The sequence below is a fragment of the Bubalus bubalis genome, chromosome 6 (assembly GCF_019923935.1).
Source record: "Bubalus bubalis isolate 160015118507 breed Murrah chromosome 6, NDDB_SH_1, whole genome shotgun sequence".
In the NCBI taxonomy this organism is placed as follows: domain Eukaryota; kingdom Metazoa; phylum Chordata; class Mammalia; order Artiodactyla; family Bovidae; genus Bubalus; species Bubalus bubalis.
The window spans coordinates 70,078,511-70,091,888 of NC_059162.1; the positions used below are offsets into that span (position 1 = coordinate 70,078,511).

The 13,378-nt window shown below is 39.2% G+C and overlaps 1 protein-coding gene across 1 annotated transcript in view; it reads right to left on the reverse strand.

The window, feature by feature from the left end:
* LOC102397960 (serine/threonine-protein kinase TNNI3K) overlaps positions 1-13,378 on the reverse strand; it is a 331,002-nt gene that overhangs the window by 92,633 nt on the left and 224,991 nt on the right. Inside the window, exon 21 of the mRNA XM_045166126.1 lies at positions 2,834-2,943. Coding sequence (XP_045022061.1) covers positions 2,834-2,943 — 110 coding nt within the window. The remainder of the gene's footprint in view (positions 1-2,833; positions 2,944-13,378) is intronic.

Consider the following 13,378-nt stretch of genomic DNA (forward strand, 5'->3'; position numbering starts at 1 on the left):
TGGTAAAGAATTTGCCTGCTAATGCAGGAGACAAGGGTTCAATCCCTGGGTCAGGAAGATCCCCTGGAGAAGGAAATGACAACCCACTCGGGTATTCTTGCTTGGGAAATTCCATGGACAGAGGAGCCTGGTGGGCTACAGTCCATGGGATGGCAAAAGGGTTGGACACAGCTTACAGACTAAACAATTCTAATTGCCAGCTCTCTCAGTTTTGTAGAGCTGGTTACACTTTTTCTCTGTAGCTATCTTTCTCTTTCCTTTTCCCACTTTTAAAACACCTTCTTCTTACTGCAGACCCCTTTGTTCTCTTGTCACTGCCAATAATGCCCCTAGTACATAAGGGCCTAAAGTACTCTGGTCACTAGCTTTCACTCAGAGGGCAGGGATGATGGTTTTCCTGGACTCTTTCTCCTCATCTATTTCCTAAATGCAGTCTTTGACCTCCTCTGTTTCCTTTGAAGAAGTTCTCGGGTTTAGCCCTGCTCCTGAATCCCCATGGTAACCATTGTAGTCTTTGTGTTGTAATCAACTGGATTACTACTGAAATGGCAGCCCAGTCAGAGGCTCTGACTTCAATGTCTTTTGCTTCTGTTTCAACCCACTAGTCCTCTGCCTTTATTCGGAACAAATCACCTGAGGTACATGTTAAAATGCAAAGTCGCAGGCTCCATCCCAGAGATTTTGATTCAGTAGATTTAGAATAGGGTCCCAGAATCTTCATTTTGACAAACATTTCAGGGTAATCTGGAGCATGTAATATATAGCCTATACTAAGAAACAATGCTTAGCTATTCCAGGGCACACTATGAGATAATTCAGTGACTGCCTCACCATAGGAACTACATACAATTCTCTAAGTGAGCAAATCTTTCATACTAAACTCCAGTGAACTTTCCAGAGAATTACGTTTTGTCATATCTTTCACTACTTTAGAGAAAAAATATAACTGTCTAAAATTTCATGTCCAAATTCTCTATTCTAGTTTCCGAAGCTTTCCAAAATCTGATCCCATCTAATAATCAGAACACTTCCCCCTTCTCACTGTTTTCCAACAAGCATCCTCTATCTCTGATAGGCTAATGTTTTCATTGTCTTCTTCTTTTGTTAAATGTCTGGCTGTCTGAGCGTCAGGTGCGGCATGAGAGATCTTCGTTGTGTCAGGCAGGATCTTTCTTTGCAGTGCACGGACTTTCTAGCTGCGGCGCAGGTTCCAGAGTACATGGGCTTTATGTTGTCACACGTGGTCTTCAGTTCCTTCACAGCATGTGGGACCCTAGTTCCCTGCTCAGGGATCAAATCTACGATCCCTGAATTTCAAGGCAGATTCTCAACCACTGGACCACCAGGAAGCCCCCTGCACTCTACTGTCTTTATGGGCCTTGGCTAAGAAGACATGCGCAGGAGACAACAATGTGCTTCAAATTTAAGGAATGAAGCAAAGTCAGATGTAAAAGAAAGAACGTGAAGTGAAGCTGATAACCTAGCAAACGCTGACCAGACAGTGTGATGTTGGTGTCTTACATCTAAAGATGAATTTGTTTCAAATGAGGGTCTGGGACAGTCCCTCAGTAGCTATTAATACAACATTCCAGTGACTAATAAGTCTCTCGTGTGTCTTTTCTCACAAAGAATTTGCCTTCGCTCTCTTTGTTCCCTACTTGCTGGAACTCCTTTAGCATCCATTCTCATCTCATCTATTCCTGGTTTCCTTCATTTTTGCTTGTAACTATAAAACCATAAATGTGTATATGATATTAATCTCCATATGACTGCTTAGGCCTTTAAATGCTATGAAGAGCACATCTCCATTGATCTCCTCACCCATCCCTGAGGCTGTATTCAGTAGAGATTCAATAAATAATTGTTTAAGGAAAGAGTGAAAACTAGCCCATTGTTCCCTTTCTTCTTACCACTTAGCTTACTGACCAGCTGAAGACCTTGCTGGGCAATGCAATGATGACTTAGGCATATCACTTACAGAGCCAGCTCAAATTTAGACTGCTGAGATGGATACCACAGCCAAGCCAGGACCCACCTGACTGAGTGACTGAGAAGCCCAGACTTTGCCAGCCAGTCTGAGACTTGGCCTTTCCTACTATACTTTCTCTCCATCCTCCTCTAGAAGAACCACATCCCCGGAGCCCAGAGTTTGTACTGCCACCTGCTTAGCAGTTAAGAGTCTTCTACTAAGCACTCGATTTTTGGCCTCTTAGTATTTTTATTTTTAATCTTTAATAGTATTTTCCTTTGGTCCTATTCTGGTTTCTCTTTCTCATTCTCCAAACTGTTACTTGGGCACCTATCCTATGCCCGCAAAGAACGATAAGCCTGCATGCTGCGACTAGAGAAAAACCAATGTACCAAGGAAGACCCAGTGTACCAAGGAAGGCCCAGCACAGCCAGAAAATTTAAAAAATAAAATAAAAAAAAAAACAAGCACTGGTCATGGAGTCTTTGCTTGCAGGCCTGCCTCATGGTGAAAGGCCCACACAAATCCATCTTGTGCCAAACTTCTTTCTTAAAAAAATGACTAAGTATGGCTCAAGCGTAGTTAATAAAATTGCAGCTGAGATGAGACTGAGTCATCTGTCATACCCTGGTCTCTCTTTTACTAATCAGTTGTGAGAAACATTTCAGAACCAGAGAGCAGCAGCAAAGAAATATGAGATGCTCAGACTTCTCGAGGCAATTAGAGACTAAAGAGCAGAAGGCAAATCAGTCTTTCTGCCTTGACAGCCTTAAAATACACATGGAAAGTAGACTTTGGAGCTACACTATTGGTGACAGATTTTGACCATAACACATTTGCTAAGAGGAAATAAAAATTACTCACTTCAGGACACGCATTCCACCCTCGCATAAGCAGAGATGCTATGGGCTTTGGGATGGAATAGCCGATGGGAGGTCTGATGTGGTGGTAAGCCATGTCTGCTGCCGCAGCCGCTGCAAACCAAATGGTCATGTCAGTTTTGAAATTCACATATTTATTTCAAGAAACATATGAACAGACAACAAAGAAATCATTAAAAATCAATCTGTGCAACATCAGCAGAGATTCAAAGAGGGCTCTATGATATTTTTTTAAATGCCTAAGCAACACAGTGGATAAATTGCTACTGTAAGTTTGGAATTGTTTATTTTTTCGGTTGTTCATTCAACAAATGGTGAGCAGAGGGGGTTTATACAGGAACAAAGAAACAAAGGAGCATATAAGCAGCAAGTAGTATTGGGTATGTACATGATGTTTTAGGAAGTAAAGACTGAAAGGCAGATCGGACCAGGCTATACGATGCCATAAATCCCAGGCTAAAGCACTTATATTACACATAGTAAGATGAGGTACCACTGAACTTTGCACCCCTGAAAGCACTTATATCATTTGGGCAAAATAGGTTATTTTTTAAAACTTAAATCTGGTTACTGGTTACAAGAACTTTGGCATTTTAATTTTTAATGTTTATAAAGTAGTTATTTGTTTGCTGAACTCAGATACTCCAATCCATCATTTTAGCTAATACTGCTCATTGATTTAACTCCCTAGTGTTGCCTGCTTGCTTAGATTTCTGAATATTGCTCATCACAAAGTCCTCATCACTGTTTTGTGATTCTTGGGACTTCTTTATAGATTCATTATTGCTGATTATTTTTTCTGTTGTGCAACCAGTGATTTCTGTACTCCCTTGGAAACTAAACTTATAGTTACTTTTATTGAACACATTTTACATTAAGTATCATAGAGTCCCTTGGACTGCAAGGAGATCCAACCAGTCCATTCTGAAGGAGATCAGCCCTGGGATTTCTTTGGAAGGAATGATGCTAAAGCTGAAACTCCAGTACTTTGGCCACTTCATGCGAAGAGTTGACTCATTGGAAAAGACTCTGATGCTGGGAGGGATTGGGGGCAGGAGGAGAAGGGGACGACAGAGGATGAGATGGCTGGATGGCATCACTGACTTGATGGACGTGAGTCTGAGTGAACTCCGGGAGTTGGTGATGGACAGGGAGCCCTGGCATGCTGTGATTCATGGGGTCGCAAAGAGTTGGACACGACTGAGCGACTGATCTGATCTGATCTGATCATAGTAGATACATACATAAATTATTTCAATCCTTTAAAACTATTCATGAAAGGTAGGTGTTACTGTTACATGTGTTTGTGTGTGTGTATATATGTGTATGTGTATTGCGTGTATGTGGGAGGGTGTATGTGGGTAGTTTTTAATTTATAAAAATTTTACTATAACCAGTAATTAGCACAGCCTCTTTTTTCCCCCAGATTTCATGCTCTCTTCATCCACTTCACATTGAAAGTACTTCATAAACAACACACAAAGCTCTTTTATTCCTCTGAAAAATTGCTCTGCACCCATGGGAGGCTAAAGTTCCAGGACACTGCTTCCTGTGTTCTTATGATGTCACAAGCATCTGTCTCTATCTTAATGACTTTTGAGATATGACCCACACCCACTACCTGTCTTTTACCAAAGTTTACTCAAATTAAAATCTGGGTATGGATCTACGTGCAGCAGATGTAATGCAATTATATGCAATGTCACTTAACATTTTGCTTTATGGATCATTCAGAATTACTACATAATTTCCCAACATGTAAAATTAATACTTGTTTTTCATACAAGTTTAGAAAATTAAAATAATTAGAAAGATTATAATCTTATTATTCAGAGGAAACAATTGTTAAAGTATTTGAGCATTTCTTATATATTCTTCATATCATTGAGCTCATGTCCAATATAAAATTATGGAATATTTTTCTCCTAAATTAAATATAAGCATTTTCTCATGCTATTAAAATTCTGTGTTAACATATTTTTAATGACTGCATTTAATGTGATTTACCTAATTATTTCTCAGTTTTAAGTTGTTCAAATTTGGGTGTAAACACTTCAAAGAATATGTTTTACAGTATAACTTTCCCAATTTCACAGATCATTTTTGAGGTATTTTGAGGAGTGAATTTATATGTCAAAGACTATAACCATTTTAGAGACTTTTGATACATACTAATGAACACTTTCCCCAAATAGTTGTAATAGTTTATGCTCTCAATAAGAACTGTGTGAGAGCATTGTCATTATACCTGCATCAGAGTTAGGTTTTCTCATTTTATAAAATATTTTGCTAATATGAGAGGTAAATATATCCCAGGTGGCACAGTGGTAAAGAATCCACCTGCCAATGCAGGAAACGCAAGAGACACAGGTTCGATCCCTGAGTTGGGAAGATCTCTTGGAGTGAGGAATGGCAACCCACTCCAGTATTCTTGCCTGAAAAATTCCATGGACAGAAGAGACTGGCAGGCTACTGTGCACGGGGTCGCAAAGAGTCGGCTATGACTGAGTGACTGGGCATGCACACACACACAAATATATCTGCTCATTCGTTGCTGTTTAAATTTTGTTCTTTGATAAGTAGTTAGGCTTAATATTTATTGATTAGTTATTTGTGTTTGAAGTCTTAAGTTCATTCCCTTTGCCCACCTGGAACTTCAATATTTCCTTCCAATAGCCATCTAACTATACAGTGGTTCCAGGCTGAAGGAAGAGTCAGCAATTTCATTCCTGCTTTTGTCTTCAATGCCCTTTGTATTATATTTATTACATTTTCACTCCATTTCTGGCCACTATCAAGTAGACTTACAGTTGCTGATACTAAGAAAACAAAGAAACAAAAGACTGCTTATAACATATTTAGCAAATTTAAAAACATGACATAAAATATGTCTTCTGTGTCACAGAAAACTAGGCTTTTTAGCCTTAGCGGCCTTAGCAGAGGCCGCTGCTGCTGCTAAGTTGCTTCAGTTGTGTCTGACTCTGTGCAACCCCAGAGATGGCAGCCCACCAGGCTCCCCCATCCCTGGGATTCTCCAGGCAAGAATACTGGAGTGGGTTGCCATTTCCTTCTCCAATGCATGAAAGTGAAAAGTGAAAGCGAAGTCACTAAGTTGTGTCTGACTCTAGCGACCCCATGGACTGCAGCCTACCAGGCTCCTCTGTGCATGGGATTTTCCAGGCAAGAGTACTGGAGTGGGGTGCCGTTGCCTTCTCCGCCTCCAGAGGCTACTCTTGACTATTTCTCATTCATTTTAGAATGACGTAAATAAATAAGCAAACAGATAAACTGATACTTAATGATCATTGGTCTTCTAACCCTGCTTTTTCACCTTATGATCATTTGGATATTGTTGAGCTGGTACAGCTATAAGCACATAAACCAGTGTAGAGAACACATTTAAACTAATTATACATCTCCTAATGGGTGGGGAGGGACCATTCATAAAGTGAGTTAAACTCAGATGCAGGTGCCAAACGTCTCCTCTGAAACTCTTTTAGACTCTGACACCAAGTATATAAAGTTACTTGTTTGCTTCTTGGCAGTGTGTCTGAAAAATCAGTTTAAGATGAATGATATTTAATTCTTCATTATTCAAAGTAGATTCTGCAAGGCCTTGGCATCTGCTTCTCCCTTTTGCTTTATGCATTGTTGGCAGTGATACTACTCATTAGCACCTATGCCAGAAAGTGGGCAATGCAACGTGAGGGCCATGGAATTGAAATTTGTCACCTTTGAGATTGCTTTGCTTTGTCAATCTTGCCTAAGTGGCCATGCTACACTAGCAGCCAGGAACTTTCTGGTATTCCAGATTCAGGAAAGAGAACTGTCAGCCCATTAATCGAATTTTTTACCTTGATTGCTACATAAAATATGTGAATTGACTTACATAAACATTGGTTTCCACTTTCACAACTGAAACTTTGCTATTAAAGGAGAATAAGAATACATTTGAAAATATCAATAACTTTTTATTGAGTGCCTTTTATTTCTTCAGTACTACCCTGATATAGTTATCAATAGTTTGGCAAATTTATAATCTAGATTCTAGAGTAGGACTGTCCAATAGAACTTTCTGCAATGATGAAAATGTCCTTCTGTCCTGCTCAATATAGTAGCATACGTCTATTTAGAACTTTAAATGTGGCTAGTGTGACTAAGAATCTTTTTAATTTTACTTGGTTTCTATTATTTTAAATTTAAACAGCCATGTATGTCTTGTGATTTGCATACTGTACAGCACAATTCTAGAGCACAGTTCCTATTATCCTGAGTGAGACAAATTAAACACAAATTTGTGAGTCAACCTCAGGTGTTCTCATAACCACAGTTTGATTTGTGGATTCAAGTTCTTTGTTACCAAGAAAAGAAAAGATATGAAAGGAGATTGTGAATGTTGTCTCTCTAAAGAGGCTAGTAACAGAAGAAGCATTCAATACGACATGCGTTAACCTTCATTCATTTATTCAAAATGTTATTGCACATTCTATGTGAGTGATGACAGGCAGAAAAAATGAAGTGTTATGCTTTTCAAAAAATTACTAAATGAATAATAATGAATTACTGTAATTTTCACTGCTTTAATAGTTCAACCATAAGTTCCGAAATGTGACTCTTTTTGCCTCTGATTCCTTTTTCCCTATCTTCTTTCCCTGTATTACATCTACTGTCCTTTGCTGCCGCTGCTGCTGCTAAGTCTCTTCAGTAGTGTCCGACTCTGTGCGACCCCATAGATGGCAGGCCACTAGGCTCTGCCGTCCCTGGGATTCTCCAGGCAAGAATAATGGAGCGGGTTGCCATTTCCTTCTCCAATGCATGAAAGTGAAAAGTGAAAGTGAAGTCACTCAGTCATGTCCGACTCTTAGCGACCCCATGGATTGCAGCCTACCAGGCTCCTCCATCCATGGGATTTTCCAGGCAAGAGTACTGGAGTGGGGTGCCATCGCCTTCTCTGACTGTCCTTTAGTTCTTAGCTTAGATAAACTCTCTCTGGGGTCCCTTCCTATGGATTCCCATAGCACTCTATACTATAATAGCAATTACTTAATTGCCTAGTTACTTGCTTGTCTCTACAAATAGATCACAAGCTCCTTGAGGTCAGGACTGTGTCTTTTCACCATTGTCTCCTGTGCTTAGCACAATGATTGGCATTTAGCAGGCATTCAATAGATATGTAATGATAAATCAATAAATGTGATAGTTCAAAATATGATTTCATTGGAAAAAATATAGATCATGGTATATAGGACTCACTATGCATTTATTATACAAATGAATGAAGATGATGGATTAATGCCAATTAATATGTTGCTCATTATTATGCTTTTAGGACAGAGCATAATGCTTAGCTATCAAGAAATGTAGAATGAATATTAGGTTTTGTTTGATGTGAAATTAAAACATACTTATCTCATGACATATTGTTGGACAAGGAAATGGCAACCCACTCCAATATTCTTGCCTGGAGAATCCCATGGACAGCACAGCCTGGCAGGCCACAATCCATAAGGATGCAGAGTCGGACACGACTGAAGGGACTTAGCACTAGCATGTGACATATGGAGTCCATGATGTTATTTTTTGTTCAAACATGTTGGGAAGGGGCTTCAATGAACGGAAGCAGTATGAAGAGTAAGAAATGCCCTTAACTAGGATATCTGGAGGCCTAATTTTCAGTCTGGCTTTGCTTTTAATTCTCTGGGACATCCCAATTAAGCCAGTTTGCCTCTGTGAGTATTAATTTCTCTAAATGTAAGATGAAGCAGGGAGGGCACACTGTAATGGTGACAAGCATGGGTTCTGGGGACAAGAATTTAAGTCTTGACCATACCTGTTAGTAGCAGATGATATTGAGCATGCATCTTATCCTGATAGAACCTGATTTGTGATATACACTTAGAATTAAATAGAAGCAAGTCTACATAGAGCATCTGTCACATTGTTGACTTTCAACAAAAGTTAGTTGTTGTTGTTGCTATAATCATTACCTACAGATCTAAGGCTCTTACTGCTTCTTTTTAGTCTGAGCCTAGAGAACCAGATATCAAAAAACATTATATATTTTCTATTCTCTTTAGACCCCAACACATTGCATTGAGTTACTGCAAATCACAAGGCTAAAAACCACCTCATCTGTCATCAGCTCCAGTTCATAACATGACACAGCCATTGTGGACAGGATGACTATGCAATAATCCATGATGAACTTAATTAGCTTTACATTGTTTATGGATAAACTGGTACAATATTCTGAATTCCTCAAGGAACCTATCACTTCCTGTCTTATGTTTTATAAAAGTAAAAAAGAGAGCAATAAAGTACAGTATTTTGTTTGTAAGTTTTGACTAAGATAAAAATTGCCAGAATTTTTTTTTTCTGGTTTGTGTGTATATGTGTTATAAAAAACACAATTGATTCTACTTCATTGTTTTTTAATGGGCAGGGATGTGGTGAAACAAAGAAAATGCAGTCTACCATCCCAGCAAGAGCTAAGACACATTCTTTGTTAAACTGACACTTTTCAGTGATGTATCACCAGAGCATACAGCATCTGAGAGAGACCATGAGATTGCAATCTTGAGATTGTACTAAGAATGGCTTAATTTTTTAAACCACATCCCATTCTCATTACAGGCTGTCAGAAGAATAGATTAATTTGCACCATTGTCTGTCCTCATTGCAATCTTTGTCAGTGTAATGAAGTATTGGAATGTTAATATCAGCTATATTCATAGAAATATCACCATCCATTGGACCGATTTGATCTTTCCTGTGATCTGTGTAGTGACTGGCTGGCATTACTCTTCTGAGTGATAAACTGATAGGATTAGCACAGCAAACATAGGACTTCAGAACTTTAGTTCACTCCTATTTTCCTATCACTGCCAAAGCACTGTCCACATCTGCAATGTGCTTCTGCCCTTTGAGGTTATTCTGTATCATGCCCTTTAGGATCCAAATCATATATGGAGCAGAACATAGTCATCTAATTTAAGCAAGGGTAGAAAAAACAAATGGCTACAAATATATGAGATCTGTGACATATGGGTCTCTAAATTACATTAATTCATATTTTTTAAAACCACATGTGACACACAAAAAGTTTGCAAGCCATATATAGCTACTGGACTATAGGTCTGCAACTCTGACGTAAAGCCTCAATATAAAGTTTCACCAAAATTTGGCTAAATTGGATAAATTATCAGTTGTTCTCAATTTGCTGCCATATCCCAAACTTAGTTAAGAGTCTAGCATTAAGGGATCCCAGGACACTGAGTTGAGTCCCCTTGCGAACCAGATGGCAGCATACGTGGAAACAAAAGGAAAATAAGAGGCTCTTTTCTTGGCTCCAAACTATAATCCAAAAATGACCAGCAAAATTGAGTACCTGGTTATAAGGGAATGGGACTGGATAAAATATGGACTGATGAATTAATTCATCCCAGACTTCTCCTTTAGTTTTTCATGATATATGAGAGGAGACAGACCCAGGAGAGAGATAAAATCTGGGAAGCAGGTGTTGGTTTCCTTCTTTAAAATGTATCCAGGACAGGTCTTGTTTGCCAGGTCATACCAGCTTCTTTTTCATCTTGCCTGATTCTTCTCTGCTTGGCTTCATAGCTTGGCTCCTCCTCCCTCCCATCTCATCATTTCTGTCAGAGATCTTCTCTCTTCCTGTGTCCGTCATCTTCCAGCTGGCTAAGTCAGAGGCCCAGAGGCAGTCCAGGACTTCTCCTTCTCCTTCGTGCTCTCACCTCAATCCGTCGGCGAGTCCTGTTAAAAATCTCAAAACCAGCCTCTCCTTTCTCCTCACTAGTGAAATCTTAGTTAAGATTTGATACATTCTCTTCTGGATTACCTGGTTTCCTTGCTTATTTTTCAAACTTCTCCAATCTACCCTTTGTTTTCAAGCAAGAGGGAACATTCTAAGACAAAAGAGTTGTACCACTGCCCTGCTTAAAATCCTGCAGTGACTTCCACTATTGACAAAGAAGGCTCTTTACCCTGAAGCTCTAGCTTTACGTTTAGAGCATGTCTCTTGCTGCTGATTCCCTTATATGCTCTGATTCATCCCTCCCGAAAGATGCCCCTGCATCCTGGCCAGGCTGCCTTCTGCAAGCATACTTTGTCAATCTCCCCATTATTTACCTATTAAATAGTACTCATCTTTTAAATATGAAGTTCAGTATCATCTGTCTAAGAATCCTTCCCTGATATCCTATTGCACCACCATTCTGGGCAGGAGAGCCCTCCAGGGAGCATTCTTTGCACTCTCTGATTCCCTCCAGTTGGGATATACTCTGCTGATTGTTCTTTTTCTCATGCTCCCTCTACACTACGAGGTCCTGAGCAATGCTGTTTTCCTCTTTGTCTTCCCTCTTACTTTAGCACAGGTTCTGGCCAGAGGAGTACTTAATGATGACTTATGATAATATTTATTGAGTGCTTATTATTCCCAGCCATCATTCCAACCCTTTGAGGCAGGTCCTACTATTATCCCCATTTAAAAAATACAGACACTGAAGTACTCAAGTATAGCTTGTTTAAGCAGCTTTGAGTAAGATTACAAGACTCATGCTTTTACACTTATGCCAAGTCTCTTTAGCCTGAAAAATATTTTCTAAAAAATTGAGTTAATTGCCAATGTTTAAAAATCTTTAGATTTCTGAAGAAGCACACAGAAGTTAGTTGATATGGCAACAGTGATCAGGCATCCCTATGTTTCTTTCCAGGCACTGTTTGGCTGCAGCTAGGTAGCAGCTGTCCCCTTGAGTCAGAGCTTGTGATTTCCTGTCCATCACACTGCCCTGCATCAAGCATTTACTTGCTTCCCCTGATCGTGTGGGCATTTGATCGTGGGATGCTGGATGTGATGGCTTTTTCAGTTTTTTCTGAACCTGAGATTATTAGGTTAATTTGAATATACTTTGTGTAAAACAAACTCTAGCTTCAAATTCTTCTAAAGGCACACTCATCACTTGTATCACTTGTAGTCAGTGCTAATATTTGCATTCTATTTATATATTCCTCCCAGGAAGTAGGATTCTGTTAAATCCAGAAGGATGAGCCATGTGTAATGTTGCTGTTCCCATAATTGATAATGCTGTCCCACACTGTAGTCATGGATTTGTTCCTCATTGTAAATGGCTAATATGTAGCTTATATTGAATCTGATCCTTCACATAATTTATTGCTGAACATTTGCTAGACTGCCTAACCACTGCAATGATTTTAACAGTCTCAGTTCTTGATGCATGGTAACTGTCTAACTTTAAAAAAATCAGCATCTATCATAAACAAACTCTTTTTACCAATAAAGTACTATATATTCTAATATATGAGATATTGGATTCAAGTTATCTTTGGTGAGACTTCTGTTTTATTATATAATATTCTCCCTCCAAAAACAGTAAATATTTCTGAGGGCCCATGAGAGAGGGAATCTTTATCTTTTTGAAATATTCATTTTATAATTAGCAAAGGGTAAAAGAGTAGAGAACATTGCAAAAATGTATAAGTAAAATATGATAAATATGATAATAAATGACAACCTAGGGCATGGAAGAGACTGCACTTAACTGAATATTGAAGAATTCAGGAGGCTATTTTTGGAAGAAGTAATATTTAAACTAAAACCTAACAGTAAATTGGAGTTAGTATGATGAAAAGTGGGGAGGAGTGTGTCTGACAAACAACTCCCATGTGCAGGGACATGGAAGTGAGAGGAAATGTGTCATGTTGGGAAAAGGAAACAGTTCATTATGACTGAGCATAGAGAGGCTGCAAGTGGGAGGCATCGGGCCTGGAGAGGCAAGAAGAAGCCTAACCACAGGGGGTTTTAGATTGTTTTAAGAATTTTTTTTAATCTTAAGAACAAAGGAACATATTGAAGACTTTAAGTAAGGGGAGCTAGATGATCAAAAACGAGTGTCTAGAAAGCTATATCTAGGGCTTCCCTGAGGGTTCATCTGGTAAAGAACCCACCTGTAATGCAGGAGACCCTGGGTTGATTCCTGGGTTGGGAAGATCCACTGGAGAAGGGATAGGCTACCCACTCCAGTATTCTTGGGCTTTCCGGGTGGCTCAGCTGGTAAAGAATCTGCCTGCAATGTGAGAGACCTGGGTTTGATCCCTGGGTTGGAAACATCCCCTGGAGAAGGAAATGGCTACCCACTCCAGTATTCTAGCCTGGAGAATCCCATGGGCTGTACAGTAAACTGTTACTGTGATGTTTTGCAGCAGTTACTTTACATTGTAATTTTTTTTCCTTTAGTCCATCAGGATGTACTTTTTGGGGGAAGAAACCCTGGAGCCTAAAGAAGAAAATATCATGGAAGCTAAGCACATTTGTCAGTGCTCCTGTAGGAATTGCTTTAATAGCTGGCACTGCCATCCCTGCCATGATCACTGGCACTCCTGTATACCAATAGATTGTTTTAAAAATGTTTTTTTTAATCTTAAGAACAAAAGAACATATTGAAGACTAAGTAAGGGGAGCTAGATGATCAAATTTGAGTGTTTAGAAAGC